General features: G+C 34.9%; 1 protein-coding gene across 2 annotated transcripts in view; it reads left to right on the top strand.

Moving 5' to 3' along the window:
* Positions 1-22,908, top strand: part of SamDC (S-adenosylmethionine decarboxylase) — a 102,085-nt gene that overhangs the window by 33,676 nt on the left and 45,501 nt on the right. For both annotated transcript variants that reach the window (XM_072537859.1, XM_072537860.1), the window contains exons 3-4: positions 11,525-11,726; positions 15,405-15,635. In XM_072537859.1, coding sequence (XP_072393960.1) covers positions 11,525-11,726; positions 15,405-15,635 — 433 coding nt within the window. The remainder of the gene's footprint in view (positions 1-11,524; positions 11,727-15,404; positions 15,636-22,908) is intronic.

Here is a 22,908-nt window from a genome sequence, read left to right as displayed (position 1 = left end):
TTATCGGCCCACACGAACCACAAAGCCTTTCAACCCCTTGCCGTAGCAAGGCTGTCATCTCTATCGCGTCGTATGTCTCTCATTCGCTCCTATTTCGGCCTGCGACAGTCCGAACCCCACCGAGGTGCTACTCGCTCGTTTTAAAATTCTGTTGCGAGTACCCTCTCCTCTCGTTATTTTGAAAGGCACCCATCGGACTTACACCTCCTAAACCTGAAAAGGTAGCTGCGGAAGCAGCCATAGCCTGTGAGCATTTGCGTCAGATAATAATCCAGCTGCCTATGCCCACAGTCCATCCAGCTTCCAAGGTTCGGGATTAGCGACTTCGTCCACTCCGCCACATCACGTGTTGCCATTCTTGCTGCCACTGACCGATTGAAACTAATCTCTAGGCCAGTCTTATCTCAGTTATCTCTCGCTCTCCAACGTTCGGCCCTATATTTCTTATTATATGTCTATCTTCTTCTTAAGGTGCCATGCATTTCTGCGTAGGCGTCCACCGTACATCGTCTTGTCAGGTGAGATGTTAAATAGTCAGGATTAAATAATTCTGTTTTTAGCAGCATTGCGAAGCATTTCATAGCTGTGGATTCCTGTCCATTGTCGAATATTGCGCAGCCATGACATTTTTTTACGTCCGAGACCTCTCCTACCCTCTATTTTCCCTTCGAGTATCAGTTGCTGAAAAGTGTATCGTTCTCCTCGTATAATGTGCCCCAAGTATGCAGTCTTCTTACTTTTTACATAATTAAAAAGTTCCCTATCCTGTAAGCCCGCTCTTCTGAGTACTTCCTCATTTCTGACCCTGTCCGTCCATGATATTCTGAGCATTCGACGCAGGCACCACATTTCGAACACTTCAAGTTTGTTAATGGAACTGGCCTTTAACGTCCATGCTTCCATTCCGTACAGGAGAACAGGCCACACATAACACTTAAGCATCTTGTATCGGAGGTTGAAGTCCAATTTGCGATCAGTCAGAAACTTACGAAGCCTCAAAAAAGCATTTCTGGCTTGTTCAACTCTGCTCTTTATTTCATTCTCGGGGTCCCAACCCTCATTCAGTAATATATGTCTATATTATCTATTATTATATGTCTCCGGCTAGCATTTTTCTACTATATACTAAGCAGTGGTCATCTGTTTTACATAAGTAAACTATATCAAATAACATGCATAAAACGTTTTAATGTAAAAAAAAATATTACTTTTTTAAATTTTTTACCTGGGCCAATGTTATCCTTATGTTAGGGTTATGATATTTTCACTCAATATGATTTTAACTACCTAAATTAACCCTTCAGTAGACACTAGACACTGGTCTAGGAGACCATTGGGAGTCAATGACGGTCAATTCTAAAGCCAATCGGAAGCTTTCAAGTTTCTCCGGCTCTGTACCTTCTTTTGATAGATACATTTATCGATTTGACTGTGTATGTATATCATTGCAATTGCAGTGTTTATGCTCGAACTGTAAGTTTGTAATTTGTAAAACCGGTGCAGTGGACGGTGTTGCTTCTAGAGAAGTAATAGAATTTTGTGACTTGTAAGTAAAGGTTTTATAATAAAACTTTAGTTTTCAGATATTATGGATTATGAAAAAGAGCAAAAAAGATTGTTAGCACTTTTTGAAGTTTTGACGAGTGATGAGTATAATGATGAAGAGGAATCGGGAGAAGAAGATCAGGTAGAAGAAAACTTGGAGGGAAGCGATACGTAACAGGAAAATGAGGAATTAGATGATGAGACAGATTTTGCCATTGGTCCATATTTTTTGAGCAAAGATAATAAAACAAACAAAAACCGATATTTTAATATCTGGAACAATCTATTTGATACTGATATGTTGCAAATAATTGTTGATGGGACCAATACAAAAATAGAAGCAGAAAAGCAGAAGTTCAGTCGCGATCAAGATATATACCCAACAAACATTGATGAAATTCGTGGACTTTTACGTCTTTTATATCTTGCAGGTGTAGGAAATCATATTAGCATATAACAGCACAAAAAGCGGTGTTGATACCGTAGATAAATTATGCGCACAATATGATGTGGCACGTTGTAGTAGAAGATGGCCTATGGTTGTTTTGTACAGCCTTTTAAATGTTACAGCAATAAATTCCTTTGTTATTTACAATTGTAGCATTTCAAATTCCACAAAGACTCGACGAGAAGTTTTGACAAATTCATCAAATCGAAGCCAAAATGTCTATATACCCAAAGACAATAAGGATTCGACTAAAGGAGATCTGTCATTTGGATAAAGATGTCGTGCCAGTTCAAAGAACTCCGGGAGCAATTGTGAGTTGTGGTGACTGGATGGAAAAAGAATCGAAAAACGAAATATTTTTGTTCGATTTGTAAAAAGTCTCTTTGTTTGGAACATGTAAATCCAATTTGCAATGACTAACAATATTCCGGCTTAATTTTATTATGTTTTTTTGCCATCTCTTATATTTTTTTATAAGGCTTAGTGACATAATGTTTTATTTTGTTTAAGATAGTTCTTACTGATATGTTATGTTCTAATGTTAAATTAGTTGTAATTTGTTTAGTAAAAAAGATAATAAATCAAACTATTACAAACATTGTGGACTATTTTTTGTGCTACGTAAATAAACATTTTAAATAAACAAAATATGTCATATTTTTACATTTACGTTTACAAGTTTCATTTACGGTCTTGAGTTCTTTACTAAAACCAGGGTAACTCCTAATAACATTAACCAACAACTCTTCTTCTTCAAGTGCCCTGTCCGTTGCGAACGTTGGATATCAACATGGCAATTCTGATCTTGTTTGCGGCGCTTCTGAATAATTCGAACGATGTGATCCCGAACCACTTCCGCAGATTTTGGAGCCACGAGTATCCTCTCCTGCCTGGCCCCGCTTACTATCTACTTTCCTCTGGACAATCAATTGCAGTAGACGGTACTTATCGTGTCTCAATATGTGGCCTAGATATTCAAGCTTCCTTTGTTTGATTGTGCTCACGATTTCTTTCTCCTTTCCGATTCTTTGGAGTACCTCTATGTTGGTGACATGTTCGGTCCGGGATATACGAAGAATGCGTCGGTACACCCACATTTCGAACGCTTTCGAACCAACAATTAACCGGAAAAATTCAAGATTCTGTTTTCCACTGGACAGTTACCATCAATATGTAATAAAGATTGCAGCAAAAATTTCACTTTTTACTCTTACTTTATACGTATAACAAAATAGCTTATGCTTTGTTTTATACAGAAAATAAAAGAATTTAATATTTTGGCTACAAAATTAATTTCCATAAAGTGCTATTTGACTCCATTAATTGCTTGTTATACATATTTCATTTACAACGTTGAGAAACCTAGAACGGACCTGCCTATCGTTATCGCATTTCCCGTCTCTTCCAGTTTCCAGACTTGTTAAAATGCCTGGAACACGTTTCTAAAAATAAACTCTAGCGTCTATATCAAACGCAATTGCGCAATGCACTTGACAATATAAATACAGGTGTAGGCTAGCCAGAGATACTTTTTCAGGGATTATGGAAATCAACTTTTTAGATATACATAAACTATTTGTATCTATTTTCATTAAACATACAAATATTTACTGCAATGTAGTAAAAGATGCATTTTTTGAGTGATCAAAGTAAATAGCAACACAGTTACGGGGTACGATAGCAAAGTCATAAAACTCTTATAATAGAAACTGCAAGGTACGTTTAACACGTTGAGTGCCACCACACACACATAAAAATGATCCCATATACCTTTATCCTTTTTTGACGTAAAGGCTTCTATAAATGTGTGCCCCACATGGATATTTGCTAAAAATATGTTGTTTTATAGAATAGAAATATGCTTTATTGTCACTGAAAATTGTACAATTTTATGGACAAAGCTTACAAAAAGAAAAATAACAATAACAATTTTAAATTTACTGAAATTACGTAAATCGTCGATATCACAAAATAAAAATAATAAAATACACAATCCATTGCAAAATTTAAATAAAGTGCAAATTGCATAATAAAACCTTACGAACTAATAAGTTTAAGTTGCTGCATGTGATACCCAAATATATATAAAAATACTTTATTTACTTATACATAAACGTACTGTAATTTCTTAGCTATTCGTTACGAAACTCTTCTACTGAATAATATTGTCTTTCAGATATATAGGCTTTTGTCATTCTACGGAACTTAAGGAAAGAAGTTGCATATTTAAGTTGCAAAGGGAGATGGTTGTATAATTTTTTTGGCAAATATAATATAGATTTCTTTACTAACTCAGTGGACGGGATCGGTAAATACACATCAAAGGTTGAATTTCTGGTGGAGTAGTTTCTAAAATATATAAAAAGGGAAGAGTTAAAATCCCGTGATTTTGAAGTAGTTTCTGCAATGTTTTATTCTACTCAGGTCAAAAAGATGCCGTATTGCCCTTTTTTGTAATTTAAAAATAACATCATATTGGGCAGCTGTACTAAAACCCCAAAAAGAAAGACCATATCGAAAATGAAACTCGAACAAAGAAAAATATGTTAATTTGAAAGATGCTAAATTGATTTCCTTCGGAACAAATCTTATTGCATAGCAGGCTGAGGCTAGTTTCTTACTTAACAAATCGACATGAAGGGGCCATTTAAGGTTGCTGTCCATAAAAATAATAAGAAATTTTACAGAATCAACGATACTGATCTGGTTGTTATCAGTGGCGCACCGAGGGGGGGGGGTTTGGGGGTTAAACCCCCCCCCCCCCCAGACCCTATTCCGACACTGTTACTTACACATTTTAAGGACTCAAAATGGAGGTAACGTCAAAAAAAAATTTTGGTGACCAACCAAACACCCCCCCCCCCCAGAGGCAAATTCTAGGTGCGCTACTGCTTGTTATTAAGAAGCAAGGGTTGAAGAGCTCCTTTATAGGATAAAGCCACTGTCTTATCCACGTTAAAATAGAGTAAATTAGAGTCGGGCCAGATTTTTTATTTTAAGTGGATCAGAAGTTATAGTTGCATGAGGATTTGCAATATTAGAGTACCTCTAGGCGATACTGGTATCATCAGCAAAAAGAAAAAAATTTCCATCGATTTTTAAGTTAGTGATGTCATCTATAAAAATAAGGAAAAGTAGAGGACCTAATACTGAACCTTGTGGTACTCCACATGCGTTTGTGACTAGAGTCAGTATCATTTACTCTAACTAGTTGTTTCCTATTCCTCAAGTAAGATTGGAACCAATTCAAAGAAATACCTCGAATTCCGTAGAAATTTAGATTTTTTTTTATCAAAATGTCGTTTACACAATTAAAAGCTTTGGCATAGTCACAAAAAACAGTGGCAGTGTAAAGATTATTGTTTAGTGCTTGATAAACCTCATGTAGTACAGAAAACATAGTATCACTGGTGATTAGATAAAAAGTCGAACTGACTTTGTGATAAAATGTTGTTTTCAACGAGAAAGGATAATTTCGGCTTTTATAAGTCTCAATAATTTTGGGTAGGACCGGTAGTAAGGCAATAGGTCTATAGTTGCAGACATTCCATTTTTCACCACTCTTATGAAGAGGAATAATAATGGCTGTCTTAGGGCACCCTGGAAATATACCTTTTTCAAAGCAATCATTAATTAGTGAGACCAAGACTTCCAACACATTTTTTGAGAGATTAAAAAATAATTTATGATATGTCGGAAGAACAATGAAGCATGGCAACAAAAGTGTAACATGATAAATGCACACCTATAATAGGAGGACGAAAAAACACAGAAAGTTGGAGAGTCTTAAAATCTTTACGACAAGATAAGAAGAGAGACATAGTGTCAACAATAACAATGGATGACTGAGACCAATATTTTGAGAAACTCCTAAGGGAAGATAGACCACAATTTAAAAACAGCAACGAAACAGAAAATATAAATATTTTAACTTCGCGCATACGAATAACAACGAAAGAAGTGGAAGATGTATGTAGATCTCTAAAAAATAACAAAGCACCGGGTCCAGGTATTATCCCTGCAGAGTTAATTAAACACGGTACAACCAAACTATATACAAGTCTAGCCAAACTGTTCCAAAACTGCATTAATGGAATGACAACCCCAGAGGAGTGGAAGACATCATTCATATCGACTATACACAAAAAAAAGGCAGAAGGGATGAATGTGACAATTACAGAGGCATTGCCGTGACAAACTCAATCAGTAGAATATACGAAAAAGTTATTAAAAACAGAATAGAAAGCGAATATAAAGGCTTAGAGGCTGAGGAACAGGCAGGATTTAGGGCAGGTAGATCTACTGTTGACCATTTGTTTTGCATTACACAGATTATTGAAAAGAAAATAGCCGTTAATCAAGAATTACATTTATTGTATGTAGACCTACGAAAGGCTTATGGTAGCGTACCACATTATAAATTATGGGAAGCGTTAGAGAAAACAAACATAAGCATTAATTTAATAAATGCGACGAAGGAACTGTACGCTAATACCAACTCAAAGGTAAAGGTTGGAAATAATCTGTCAAATTCCAACTGAATAAAGGCCTTAAGCAAGGCTGCTGTCTCTCACCGACATCATTGAAAATTTATCTAGAACAAGCTCTAAAACTGTGGAAGCGCAAATGTAGAAATATGGGAATGCCGATTAACAACAATAGCATATACACTTTGTCATTTGCAGATGATCAACTAGTGATAGCACAAGATTACGAAGATATTGAGTATATGACTCGAAAATTAATCGAGGAGTATAAAAAATGGGGACTTGAAATCAATATCCAAAAAACCGAGTAGGTATATGTGAATCGGCGGGAAACAACAGGACCTTATATTGGAAAATGGAGAAGTTATCAAACATTGCAACACATATAAATATTTAGGTATGATCATCACAAAAGAAGCCAACGTAGGCGACACAATTGAGGAGAAAAACAACCAAGCAAGAAAAGCAATTTCCCTTCTCAATAATATCCTTTGGGATCAATCAATCTCTAATAATAACAAGCACAAGATATATAACACAATCATTCAAATTATAATTACCTACAGTAGTGAACTATGGCAAATAAAGGAAAGATACAAGAGAAAACTTGAGGCAACGGCAATGGATTTCTGGAGACGTTCAGCTGGACAATCTAGACTAGAAAGAGTAACGAAAAACAGAATAAGAGATATTATGAAAGTAAAACATACAATAATAGACGATATTGGTACCCAACAACTCAGATTTTACGGTCATGTACAGAGAATGTCTGAAGAACGTCTCCCAAAACAAGTCTTAATGTGGACCCCTCACAGTAGAAAAAAAGAGGAAGACCCCGCCTTCGTTGGAGAGAAGGCATCAATAGAGAAATGAAAGACAGAGACATAGAAGAACACTTATGGATGAATCGAGAGCAGTGGCAACTGGGCATCGGAAGACGTAGGAGAACGTTTTAAACCGATCTATATATAAAAAAAATTTTGTGGATAGTCCATCAATACTACAGGAAGATTTGCTTTTGATACTACTGATTGTTTGGATCAGTTTAGATTTATAAACTGGTTATATAAAGAATGAATTCGAGACCTTTTTTGAATTGGGGAGATAGGAAATAGGATTTGAGAATTAACGTGCATTATGAAACCATACGGGAAACCATACCAAAGAAAAATTAGGTAGCACAAGCAACAGCGTAATTAATATTCAAGTCATTGCATAGAATTTTTCTGCTTTTATTGGGCAGATCGTCTAACAAATTTAAGCAGGTTCTGAAAAAATAGCTCCGTGGAAGAATTAGGTGATCTATAAATGCAAAGAATGTATAGATTAAGATTCTTGTTATAAACCAATGAAAACTCAAAAAAGGCTTCATTCAACAGAAAGTCAAATTTTGTTATAGGAGAGAAATCATTATTTGTAAAAAGAATTAGGGTACCACCATGAGCTGAACTTGGATGATCATACCTAGCAATTGAGTATATATTTTTCTACAAAAAAGGCTTGTTGACTTCAAGCCAGTGCTCGGTAACCGCAACTATCTAGAAACAAAAATAATTCATCTCAAGTTTTGACTTGACTCTACCCTGGAATATAGTTACATCTTAGATATTTATTATTTCTACTTTTGGAAATAGAAAATCACACCGAGAAAAATCTAGTGAATAACAAGTTTAACAATAGTTGTGACAATAATAGTTTAAAAACTGCTCTACAGAAAATGCAGGACAGAATAAGGCTTATCATCATGAAAAACGCGGTAAGCTTGTTGTAGATACTGTAAATATTTTGATTTTATTTTATACAATGATATACTTGTATTTTCGGTATACAGCTAGATGCTGCTTTCACAGCCACCTTCACCTGTGTTGGTCCGTTTCCTCTTCAATTTGTCTGCGCGGTATTGCCCGCCTGATTCACTCTCCAAAAGATCGTCAGCTTTATAAAAACTTTCATTTGCTACAAGCATACGAAAGCTGCACTCTTCATCTTTAAAACGCATTTTGATTTTTGTCAATAGGACACTCTAATCAAAATATATCGAATTTTGACCATAGAGTTAATACAAATTTTCAAATATTCAAGACATTCAAAATCACCGGTCGCTTCAAGCGTTGTTTCTGAGAGAACGGTTCATTCTACAGAAAAATTGCCAATAAACATTTTTATTCAAAATCATCACAGTTATATTTTTTGTTTGAAATATTTTTTGTACGGCGTACAGATTTTTGGTAAATTGATGTTTTTCGTTTCCCCCTAGGAGGGGGGTTTTAGGAGAAAGCCCAGGTTCAGTGGCATTTTCGTCTCTGACGAAAAATAAAAGAATGTACATACATAAATGATATTTTGAAATGAACGGATAAATTATATATTATATAAATATAGTTCCGGATCACCACGTGCCTGGTGTCCCACAATTAATCTTGAACACAATAAAACATTCCATAACCCCATTTTTAAAATCCAAGTTTTATACTTTTATGTTGATAAAAACTATTAATAACGAATAATTATATCGATAAAGATAAATCCGCGTAAACTCTAGTTCACATAATATTGGAAAATTATCTTTGTTTTGCCGGCATTAAATATTATTTTTAGTTCCGTCTATTTTAAATTAAAACTATATGCACTAAATTATCTTGAATACAAAGTTATAGTTTTCAGATTTTGCTTATAGTAAGAGAAATTTCAGCTACATATTCACTATCTGTTGATTATACTTTGACAAGAAGTGAAGGAGAGTTCACGTTGACAAATTCTAGATCTGATGCAAGGTGAAATAGAAGATGTAGATCAATCAAATGATGATATAAAGAAGACTAAACGAAACGGAAAGGGAGTGCTGCCCGACCGTTCTGACCCATAAAGAAAAATTAAACCAAAATACCAAAGAGCTAGTAGGTAAAAGAGGACAGCTGACGGAAAAATACTGCTCCAACTACACAACAATGAAGAAATTAAATAAAGATATCCCCCGGTCAATCAGAAAAGACGTAACAGAAAACAATACAAGAGAAATAATTAAAATAATTCAAGAAAACAAAAGTTTAAAAGTTTTGAGGCGAAATACGAACAACATAGGCAACAAAAATATGTACAAAATAAAAAACAAAGATGGAAACATTACTACTGATAGAACCAAAATCCGTGAGGTTGTCGAATCCTTTTATCGCACCGACACTTTTATTATGAGAGCACCGACGAAAGGCAAGATCAGCCCCTGCCCAAAATCACAAACCAAGGATCAGAATAATTAATGCCAGAAATAACTCCATACGAAATCAAAACGGTACTTTTAGAAATGAAAAATAACAAATCCCCTGGCGATGACGAAGTAGTGATCGAAACGATCAAACTAGGTGGAAATAAAGTTATCCAGGCCAGTTGGCCAAGCTTTTCACCGAATGCATCTACCAAGGAAAAACTCCTCAATGGAACAATGCATTCATTATTTTATTACACAAGCAAGGAGACATACCAGATCTAAAAAACTACCGTCCTATCAATTTGCTTTCACATATATCTAAACTTTTCATAAAATTATAAAAAAAAAGACTGGACGCTAAATTAGACTTCTATCAGCCTAGAGAACAAGCTGGATTTAGATCGGGATACAGCACTAACGATCACTTACTAGTGATAAAGAACCTGATAGAGAAGTCTGCAGAATGCATTGGCACTGATATTTGTCGGGTACGAGAAAGCATTCGATACCATAAGCCATCAGAAAATGTCCGAATAGACCATCGCTATACTAACATAATCAAATCAAAACCAAAACGCCACAGCTAGTGTAAGACTATCTGAAGAAGAAACAAATAAATTCTGTATGCAGCGAGGAATACCGCAAGGAGATACCGTCTCTCCAAAGCTATTGACAACGCTTTTAGAACATTGTTGTAAGAAGGCACATCTGAGAGAAGCTCAGTCATTTGAGATTTGCAGATGTCGTCCTTATAGCCGATCGTATGGATGATGCAATAATGTTTGAAAAATTATATTACGCTTCCTTGGAGGTCAGACTAAAAATTAATATGAACAAGACGCACATAATGACTAATCTGGTGCTAAATCAAAATATTGCTGTTGATGGAAGGAATATTGTGCAGACTACATCGTATAAGTCCTTAGGACATGAAATTTGGTTGGGCAGAGATAACCAGACATGTGAGCTCCCACGTCGCATAGGATTAGCCTGGACAGCGTTTGGTAAATTAAACTATGTATTTAAATCGGATCTACCCATATGAATAAAAAGGAAAATCTTTGATCAATGTGTATTACCTGTACTCACTTATGGAACGGAAACATTAACACACAAAAAAGGTAGTGAATAAGATTCGCGTGACTCAGAGGGCCATGGAGTGCCAGATGTCTCTGAGATACCGAATCCCAAACGAAGAAATACGTAGTAGAACAAAAACAACAGACGCTATCGAAAAAATCGCGTCGCTAAAATGGAATTGGGCAGGACACGTCACCAGATTATCAGACAACCGATGGACAAAACGTATTGTCGAGTGTAGACCAAAACAAGAAGCAATACGGAGCAGAAGACACCCACCAACTAGAACCTGAAGCTTGTTAGCAATAACTGGATGCAAGCCGCACAAGACAGAGACAGATGGAAAGACCTGAGGGAGACCTATGTCCAGCAGTGAACGCATACAGGTTCATGCTGATGATGATGAATCAAATAATATTAAAATTACTACCCAATTTTGGAAGGTAGCTAACCTAATTATTCTGCATCAAAGTTTTCAAAAAACAGATCTGCTTTTGGTCTCTTGATAGATTTTACAGAGTGAGATGGACATGATTAATTTGAGCTTCATTCTCTACTTGAGTAATGGAATATGGTTCATTTATTTCAATAGTGGCACAAATTGCAATATTCTGTTAAATACCGCAAAATATTCGTCAGAATTGATGAGGCCCTTATTATATTATAACTGCAGCTCTTTGGCCAACTATATTGCGGTATTGCCGCCATAAAAGATGGTTATTGGTCTTTTTTATTCATTTTTGTTTCTTTTTGTTACAGTGAGAGTTCTATGTTCGTCTCCAAGAGACGGTTTATTTTGAAGACATGCGGGACAACAACACCTTTGTTGTGTTTGGAGCCTCTTCTGCTAATGGCAGAGCAATACGCGGGGTTCACGGAAGTTGAAGATTTATATTATTCAAGAAAAAACTTCAAACGGCCTGATTTACAAGTGACACCCCATCAACACTTCGATCAAGAGGTAATATAAATATAAAGAGCTAATAATTTTTTTTTAATATGGTAAGATATCGATAAAAAAAGGGAGGTAGGGAGAAGAGCTAGTTTGACAAAACCGTCTTATATAATGTGTATTGCTTTACACGTTATTGTTGTCAGTTATATATTTATTAAACAGCAACAATGTCAAGCAAAAATTCAAAATACCTTATTTATCTCCAGGGAAATTTGGGAATCCCTAGAGAGTAAACAACATTTAGAGAATATAATCTTGGAAGATTACTTCTTTTGTCCAATCTAAAACTCAATTTTTCACTTACCGCTGAAATTGAATAATACCATAATAACGGTGACTCATTTTTTCAAAGGGGAGCTTACTTTATGGATGTATGAGATCAATGGAATATATTTCGTTATGGTTTCAATAAACAGGAGTGCTTCGCTTGGCGGCATTTTTAAAGTTTTAGGGTACTCGAACTAATTCATTCACGCATTGAAAAAACTTTGTATTTTGTTGACTTGTTTCTTATTCGTTGGTAACCTTTCTTCTGGCTATATTTAAAACATGGAACTTATCTAGAACGAAGTGCATACTAATATCGTTAGAGAAGTTTTCTACAGTTTTCAGCATCTGATTTATCAAGCATCAATATACAACAAGATGATTATTGACCACAACAGTATTGTCTGCGAGTTCATCGCTAGACAGAAAGAACAACAGAGGACTCAACGAGTCTCCTTGGAATAAGCTCCGGTTAATTGCGATATTTTCGGTTTCGATACTGTTTTCACCATTTATTTGGTGAATTTTAGTCTTCCAATCTATCAAATGTTTTAAAAAGGTCTTTATATTACCATCGACTATAGATATCCTTAATATCTATAAGCAATTTATGCGGCAATGAGTCAAGCTTTCTTATAGTCGATAAAAGCAGTAAAGAGGTTCTTTTTTTGGTGTATGCTTGGTTATAAATGACTGAGTCGATGATAAGTCGTTCTTTGCTACAGCCCTTTGAACCCTTAGCGCATCTTTTCTAATGAGGCTCTATGATATTGTTTAAGAGTACAGTGTTGGTAGATACGCTGGGTTGGACAGCATATAACCAATTTATACAAAATTGGAAAACGAGTAATTGATTGGATTTTGGGTGTTATTTTAATCTTTCGGTATTAAATAAGTCGTTCCCTGAGTTAGGAATGATGGTATTTCCTGCCGATTAGAATTAGCATTATTAACTAATGCCGATAAACATTCATGAAGACTCCAGAACTTCTTTAGCTAGCAATTTTGAATTCGGTCTGGTCCAGGAGATTTCTAGTTATAAAGCTTTTTGATAATATTTGGGACTTCTTCAATAGTGAAGGGTTCGTAGGAAATAGTACTATAATATTGACAGTTCTGAGTCGTATTACCGAGCAACTGGTGTGGAAAGTTGATTTTCCCAAAACTTCTGAATTTCTTCTTGGTTTGGGTAAGACTTATTGACACTTTTGTACAGTGGGGTTAAGTTTCCGATAGAACGCGTTTTCAGCATTCTCAAAAAGTGCATTGTCACATTTTCTGTTGTTACTAACTTTGTACCTCATTATCGACCTGAATAAATGAAGTGTTATTGTTTAAACGTATTTAGGCACTGTTGGACACTGTGGGTGTGTTCTCATTATCTTTCTGTAGGTTTAGCCATATGGCTTACATCTCTCTAAAGGGAAAAGTCACTCATTCCAGATTCCTACGGTATCAAAAGGATTGAGCCCTGGTGGGACTCTTTCTGTGTTATCAAGCCCTAGGTAACTCAATACGCCGGAGTATCTTAAAAAAAATTTTGTACGCATCTGGAGGTCGAGAGTAGCACAGCTTTCTGCATGGTCTTGTAGAGATGTTCATTCAGACCCAGGTTTGTTATGTTTTCTAGGAGGTTCTTTGGAATTACTCCAGTAGTAGAAAGAATAATAGGTATTGTCAAAGTATTCTCAGTTCTCCATTGTTTTCGTATTTGTATTTCCAGATCTCTGCAAGTGGCGATCTTTTCGTTGTATTTAACACGCAGTTTATTGTGTAGATTATTATGTTGTTAGGTATTGCCACATCGATTAGTGTTTTTTGTCTCACAAGTTTATTAACTAGTAGGAGATTTGGTCTGTGAGCACAGTACGGTCCCAGTATAGCTTGAAGTGGTCATTCTCAAGCATACTCTTTGGAAGATATTGATAATATGGGAGGTGGTGTGCTTAGAAAAGTCCCAGTTTCATACCTATCTCTTAATGAAGGATTTTTCCCACTGAATCATGCCGTTCCTTATATTCAGTTGCAGCAAATGCCCGGTAAGATGTTGGATGGTTTCTTGGGCTTGACATCCATATCGGTATTTGTGGTTTTGGACCTGAGGTTCTTTGACGATATACTTGAGGTAATTTTTTGTTGGTATAACTTGATCCTTAAAACAATAATACGCCCAGTGCTCACATACGGATCGGAAACATGGGCAATGACGACCCGAGATGAAGAGTTACTGCGAGTCTTTGAAAGAAAAGTATTGAGGACCATATATGGCGGAGTAAACGAACAGGGTCTGTGGAGAAAGCGATATAACTTTGAACTCTATAGACTTGTTGGTGATGCAGATATTGTGAAGACCATCAAAATAAACCGCCTAAGGTGGGTGGGCCACGTTATGCGGATGGATGAGAGTGATCCCACTAAAATAACTATGCTAAACAGGCCGGTTGGAAGAAGAAGAAGGGGGCGACCTAAACTCAGATATCTGGACGATGTACAGGAAGATCTGAGGGAGATTGGAGTGAGGGGCTGGAGAAGACAGACACTCGATAGGGAAGGATGGAAGAATGTTTTAAAGCAGGCCAAGGCTCACGAAGGGCTGTAGCGCCAACTGATGATGATAACCTGATCCTGAATAGCGAGTAATAAACCTTCTGTTTCAGGGAACATCTTTCCTGATGTCAACCAATAGTTCCACGTTATGTTCGACATAGTCTTGACTGACTTCATTGGGATGTCGCCCACAGGTTTACCCATCCAGGTGCGCATTTTTTCGTCCTTAGTAAAATGGTTTATGCGCATTTCTGGTTCCCTCAGTTTGGTTTGCATCTGAAAATAAGTTCTTAAATTAGTAATCTGCTTTTCTAATTACACACTTATGTCCATCAGTCCTCGTCCTCCTAAATACCGTGGTAATGTTCTTTCTACTGCACTTCGAGGATGATATTAGTGTTTTTCTGAGGTGTGTTTGTACGTTTCGCTGAAGATTTTCTATATCCGTCTTTGTCTTTATCTTTCTTATTATTAATATTTTATAGCATGAATTTACTTTTTCTTTTAGGGTTTTTGCTACAGGTAATTTATATTCATGGATAACTATGTGTGTTTCTTTATTGAAGGTTAAAACTCAACTCCCTTTAAAACTAACTAACAAATACTGTATCTTTTTTATCTAAGTTGGTGTGTCAGATAACAAAACACTTCTTGGATCACATAATCACATTCGACCACTTGACATCTGCTGATGCACCTGGCTAGTTCATCCCTCATAACCCCATAGGCCTCACCATAGGGATTCTGATTTGTTACAATTTTTATTATTGTGTGAGATAATTTGCAACCTGCAAATAGATGAATAAATTAAGGAATATATTTCAGGTAATTGTTTTGAATCCTTTAATCATTAATGTATTTTTTTCATAGGTGGCTTTGTTAGACACACTGTTTCCGGATGGAGCTGCCTATTGCTTGGGAGCGGTAAATAGAGATTGTTGGTATCTCTATACATTAAATCCGATTCCGCAACGCCTACCCTCTTTACCGAATCCGGATGAACCGGACCAAACGCTCGAAATTATGATGACAGATCTCGATCCGGAAATCATGTCTATATTCACAAAGGAGGAGTGTTTGAATGCAACCGAAGCTACGAAGGTTTGTACAAATGTTTGTTCTATATAGTACGTATATGAAAGGGAAAATCACATTTATCTTTTGCAGTGCAGATTCTGTCATAGTAATGGTTTGAATACAGTATAAAATAATTTAAGACACAACTGCATGAAAGGTCTATGTGTCATTTATAAGGTTTTTGAGAAAAGTGAAGTCAAAGCTTTTAATTTAGAACTTTTTTACTAGCACACTTACACATATAAATTTGTTGTAAATAATATCGTTAACAAAAATTAATATTTTACTATCAGCAAGATATAGCCAGTCGTAAAGCCACTTGGGTTATTTATCCACCAAAGGAATTTAAATTGTCAATTTCTCCTTTAGACATTACCCTTATTTTCTATTACTTGTAAATTAATCTCACGATTTTCTGTATCTCCTTTGATATTTCTTAATATGTCTTCTTTAAAAAAAAAAGGTTGTATGGATCAAGTTTACTAATGTACAAATATTTATCATATTTTTCAACTCGAATCCATTTAGGTGATCTCTAAAACCTATTTTTTCTCTACTTTAGTTTGTTGGTTTAATTTGTTTTCAATCTTCGCAATATTTTAAAGTGTTCCACCATGTTTATCATACTCGAACTTTTCTTAGTAGCTTCCTTAATAACATCTCTATACTGGTGTACACTAAACGTGTCATTTTCCAAAGCATTTTTCTCTAACAGCACATCACAAATGCGTCGATTCTGTTCTTATCTGCTGTTAAATTCTCTAATATTCCTCTACGTCCCATTGTCAGTGCATACAACTGCTCTACACAACCATTGGCCAAGTGTTTGGCCAAAACTCTACAACCTCTCGCCGAAAATGCTTCATCCTTCGTCAAAAATTCTTTTCATATCATCGAACTTTTTAAACAATACACTATCTCACCGTCAGGCATTCTAGTACGTTTCGATATCGTTTCACCCTTTACAAACATTCTGAAAACTAAATACAGTATCCAGCAAGACCACTTATCTCTCATTAAACATTGTATGTCCAACACTTATTTCACCTTCCAAAATTAATTTTACAGACAAAAAAATGGTGCTCCCCACTATTTTCAGTAATTGCCAAAATCTTTATGGAAGACTTCGAGACCCGAGCACTATCCATATCAATGCTCAAACCCACATGTTGGCTACGATATGTTGACGATACATTCTTCATTTGGCCCCATTGCAGTGATGCCTTGGTGTCTTTTCAAACCCATCTGAATGGTATACATCCTAGTATCCAGTCCACGATGGAGGTGGAAACTGATTCATCCCTACCTTTCCCGAAGTTATCATAAAGAAAAACAATCCCAAGGTTTTCAACACTCTGTTTATCGAAAACCCAACCATACCAATTGTTACTTGCATGCTAACTCTCATTATCCACCTTCACAAATTAATTCAGTCATTATTACCCTTGTCTCCAGATCAATACCCTTTGCGATGATGCAAGTAGAAACGCTGAGCTCTCCAGTTTAAAACAAGCCATCATCCAAAACGGTTACCGCGAAAATCACGCTAATAGGAGCATCCACAGACTTCAATCTCTCACTCAATGTTATTCCAAAGACTCAGACCCTCATCATACGAAAGCTTTTTTTGCTTACATCAAAGGTGTGACTGACAAAATCGACAAAATTCTTAAATCAAGAGGAATAAAGGGAATATTCACCTCCCAACAAAGCATTCATCTCTTGTCCGATAAATTAAAGACAACATTCCAAATGAACAACACGAAGTTCATAAAATTCCTTGTGTAGACTGCCTCGATCGTATATAGGCCAAACAAATTTCATTCCATTCCATTCAAATTCCATTTCTGTTCGTAATTTGGATTAAATTTCAGCTCTATGTCAACACCATCTTCATACAGGTCACAAAATTGATTTTGAAAACTCCAGAACCATAGCCCCCATCCGCTTCTATAAACCAAGAATTATCCGAGAAGCCATAGAAATTGAAAAACGGCCAAATTTTCTCAATAAAACAGGTAAGGGCGTACGGTTACCTTCGACATGGAGACCTCTCATAAAGAAAATATCGTCCGCTACACCTGTCAATCAAAATCCTACTGTCAGAAATGTTCACGCCAATCCCAGCACCGATTCCCACGCTAACCCCACGTTAACCTCCACCTAAACCACGTCACCATCAACGGTATAAATGAACCGTCCTCTGTTGCCAGTTGCAGTAATGAATTGATTAGTGATCAGTGTACTAGTGTCTGGGGGCTCGGGACACTGAGACCTCCGAAGAGCTGAAGAAGACATCAGAGAGGATATCGAAAGCTCGGCACAATGATAATCAACGCGTTTCAACCCCAATAATATATATAATAATATATATATATATATATATATATATATATATATATATATATATATATATATATATATATATATATTATATATATATATATATATATATATATATATATATATATATATATATATATATATATATATATATATATATATATATATATATATAGCAAAACTGGTAGGATTATCGACCGAAAACGTAAATAAACAATTGTAATGGAATATCAGGTATTCGATCTGTTATTTGGAAATAAAACTCGTGTGTCTTTATTGCTCAGTATTTCGCTAATTATTTGTTAGCATCCTCAGGAAAAAACTACAATGTATACGATTTAGAGTAAAAAGTTTTCAAACATTTAAAAATGCAAAAAAAAAGAACTGTTCCGGAAATATATACATCACCGCATTGTATTCTTGCACAATACGATTTTAACCGATAATACTTGTTATATAAATGCAGACAATATGATATAACGAATTGTTGAATCGGGTGCGTCACATTGCACAAATTACCCCAATTTATCAATAGAACCGTCACTTAAGTCAATTTACATTGACCTTGATAACTTCTGTCGTGTTAGAATTGCTCCTATGGCCGAATACGTATAGTGTTGTTATTGGGAAAGCTCAGGGTCGAGACCTTATCATTTTTTAAACAAAAATTATCAGTTTTACTTTTTGAATAGCATATTTAAGACACCATACACATGTGTCTAAATACCACTGAATAAACGAGAAGAGCACACAGTTTAGGGTGCATATTGACAATTTTTTATCTTATGCAACGTACCTAATAAAAAAATAACAGGTTCATTTATGAATCAATATGTCTTCAAAAAGAAAGATATTTAAAGTGTCAACCACTCTATAAATATGTGAGAATAATTATTACTTGTAGACGGATATTTGTATCTCTCCCTGTAGTTCCATCCCCCTTGTGGAGAATTGGGCGCTTATGCGTTTCTTGGCCAAAAGTGTAAATTGGTGGATATCATTTTGAATATAAAGTAGAGTATAGTATTTATTTAACTACATAACAAGTACAAAGATTGTTGGTAGCAAGTCAAAAAAATACATAGTATATAAAAAAGGAATATAAAACGTAACTTAAATATATACAAACAAAAACACATATTAAACAGTAAAATATTTATGGCAAAGATACGGTAAGTAGTTCATTGGATGTTCTGCAGTGAGTCATATATTCTTCTGAGCAATAAAAACAATGTTTTAAAAGACATTTTTTTATAACTTTATCGAAACTATTACAGTTTAGCTGTTTAATACTTGTTGGTAAAATATTGTAGTAGTTATAATTAAGGCTATTTTGCACAGCGATTTGTTCGTAGGTATAGACAGTTTTGTGTATTGTGAACGTAGACATCAGACTACTTTATTAAATGGACCCGTTTTCTGTGAATTTCAGTTAGAACTTAAAATATAAACAGAGTAGGTAGCGGCATAATTTTGTATTTGATAAAGAAAGGTAGTGTTCTAAATAACTAACCCCTACTAAAATCCTGACGGCTTTCTTTTGCTCATATGATTACACCATAATTTAGGTGTGAGTGAATAAAGAAAAATATGTCATTACTAATGTTTCAAAGTTGACAACCCTTGCTAGTTGGCGAATAACAAATTTAGTAATGAACTTGATAGCTTTTTCTTAAATTGTGATATATGAGCCAACCAGTTCAGTCGATTATCTATGGTTATTCCTAATATTTTAACAGTCTCTTTGTGGGGATTCAACAAATAATGTACTATTACGAATTAATAGTAATTAAATTAACAGGAACTATTCCTTCGATAGCTCTATCAAGATAAATGAACTTTTACTCATAGGTGCAAATAATTATCAAAATTTAAATGGTTGCGATAAACAATCAAAAAAACAATTTAAAGGCTGAGGTAAAACTAGGTGAAGAACTTACCGCTAATTACCATGATTTGCACTACTTTACGAAACAACAAACAAAACGAATTCAATATGAATGCCTCGGTCACTAGCGGGTTGCGTCCTTTCTTCTCAACGACTTACGCTCTTCTTTTTTAGCGGGGTGTATTCCCGAGCCTCAGCGGTACTATTAAGGGACCGTAAGAATACAGGGAGGACAAATGTATTGATTAATTCACACAACCATATTTGAATTAAAACACTCTTTGTTATCTGAATCATTGTGTAAATTACTTGCAGATATAACCAAATTTTGCGTTTTATCAGAGTTAAGTTTTAGTTTTTTTGCAGCAAACTATGAGCTAGATTTAGTAGAAACTTCGTTATGTGACATTTTTAAATCATCATTATTTTTCCCTGATATATCGTATGCCGTATCATCTGCGAATTGTACAGATTTCTACGAAGATATGAATTTAGGCAAATCGTTGACATAAATATTAAACAAAAGAGGTCCTAAGACCGAACCTTGTGGGACTCCATGTTTTACGATTAGAAAATCGGAGAGATGACCTTTAGACACTACTGCCTGGTGTCTGCCACATAGCTAAGAAGTTATAAGCTTAAGAGGGATACCCCTGATTCCATAGTAATTTAATTTGTGGAGCAAAATGTCGTGTGAAACGCAATCAAAAGCCTTCAACAAGTCGCAAAGAGAAATTGCTATGCGATTGCCGCGTTCAAGCCTCTCAATCACCTCGCTCATAACATTAAATACCGCGTTCGTAGTAGAACGAGCACTTCTGAATCGATATTATGAGTTGCTAAAGTAATTATTTGACTCAAAATAGGATAAACTTGTTTTTTGATAACCAATTTCAATCACTTTACCAATATTAGAAACTATGCTTATGGGCCTGTAATTGTCAGTTTTTGATGAAACACCTTTTTTGTAGATTGGTAGTACTTTTGAGTATTTTAGTACTTCTCTAGTTACTGAATTAAATTAATAAGATGAGTGAAAGGTGTTAAAACTATTTGGTTAGTTTTTTTTTTAATTTTGCTATTAATTTCGTGAACGTCCCTGCAATTAGAAATACTAAGATATTTTATTATTTGAGAGACCTGGTCTTCCACAACGGGATGAAAAAAAAAGCACTTGCTCGGAGAAGGATAATTTCCATAATTGAAGAGGATATCGACATTAATAGTGCCAAGAGATGTAATTATATTCTCTGCAATTGTAGTAAAAAATGGATTTATTTCGTCTGGAGGTAGATCAGGTTGTATCGGACTGGATCTTGTGTTGTTTCTTTCGAAATTTACTGTTTTTCAGCAGTCTCTAGGTTTATTATTGGAATTAGCAATAAAATTACAATAAGCTGACTTTTTAGCAATTTGTATTTGCCGATTATATTCAAATTTTTGTTGTTTATATACTTTTAACAAATCGGGATCCTTAGTGGCATATGCAATGTGTTTAATAAGAGAAAGATTTGATCTGTAAGATCTTAATTCATTATTAAACCATTGCACGGGTGTTTTTTCAGCAGTTTGCCGTACTTTTTTTAGTGAAAAATGCTTTAATATTAAATTGTTATAAGTTTCGGCAAGAAAGACTGTCAACAAATCAGGCTCATTATTAATATCGTAGAAAAAGTCCATATTTGTACTAGCTAGCACACGTTTAAGCTTCTGTAAAGCAAAAGAAGGAATAAACCGTTAAAATGTTTGATTAGTGTCAATAACTTTATGCTCAGAGCCAATAAATAAAAATTGAGCTCGATGGTCAGAAAAATAAGGTTCAAATACGCTCGCTCTGTAGATATTTTCAGAAAAATTTGTCATAATGTTGTCGATGCAACTACTGGACTGGGATGTGATTCTAGTATAATCGTTACTTTTAGACCAAAAAGATGTTAATAGATTTTGAATATCAAAAGAAGGGTCAGATTCGATTTTAAAATTTATATTAAAATCACCAAGTATGATCAGTTTGTCTGCGTTAGTAAGCAAGGACGTTATGACATTCTCAAAATTCATCAAAAACAAGTCAAAGTCACACTTACCCAATCTTTATACACTTAAAATATTGGTTTTTATTGAAGGTACGTAAATTGCACAAAACTCTGAATTTTGTTCTACATTATATTTATTTAGATTAAGAGAAGAATACATAAGATTTTCTTTTACATAAATTGCAATTCCGCCTTGTTTCTTTTTTACCCTACAAAAGAAATTAGCTAATGAAAAGCTGGATATGCTAATTAATTTTAAATTTTCTTCATTTAGCCAGTGCTTCGAAAAACATATGACGTCATATAAATTTTGATCCGCAAGAAAGGCATTGATTATATCGACTTTATTTAAAATACACTGCAAATTAACATGAAACATGCTTACCGTACCTTGTCAAATTAGTTTATTTTGATAAAAGTCATTTTGTTCATTGACATTTAAGTAAATAGCTATAGCTGATGAGTAAACTGTTTGGAATTATGAATTTAATAATCTAAAATTTAGTTCATTTTATTTACTTTACGTTTAATAAAGTTTCCTATTAATGTTACAAATTTCGTTTTAATGAAGTTTTTTACATGACCGAAAATTTTGACACCAGTAAAATATAGGCGTTACTGATAGTTTTTCACAAGAATAGAGTTACTATCGAAAAAAATATGAATGTCTGAATTCTCTAGCGAAATACCTGTCTAACAATGTGCCATACATGTTATATTCTCTATTTAAAATTTAAGGGTTGGGGTACTGGAAGGGAGAGGGTTAACAATTGACAGATATCTATATCGTTAAAAGATGACCCCTTTAGAATAAAATTTAGCATTTCCATAAAATCCGATGAATGTTGCCAACTATCAGGGTGGACTCTTTTGAGTGACCAACCATGTATAAACTTTGTAACCTTAGTTTTAGTTTACCTTTATTTTGCATCACCTCGTCTTAATTCTTTTATTCTTTTTTTATTAGCATCATTAACCAATATCTCATCTTCTTCGTCCCCGTGCCTTTCGTACCCATTTAATAAAGCAGTCT

Source organism: Diabrotica undecimpunctata, chromosome 7, assembly GCF_040954645.1.
Source record: "Diabrotica undecimpunctata isolate CICGRU chromosome 7, icDiaUnde3, whole genome shotgun sequence".
NCBI classification, from domain to species: Eukaryota; Metazoa; Arthropoda; class Insecta; order Coleoptera; family Chrysomelidae; genus Diabrotica; species Diabrotica undecimpunctata.
Note: the sequence above shows the minus strand (reverse complement) of the source record. Positions and strands in the feature narration are given on the sequence as shown.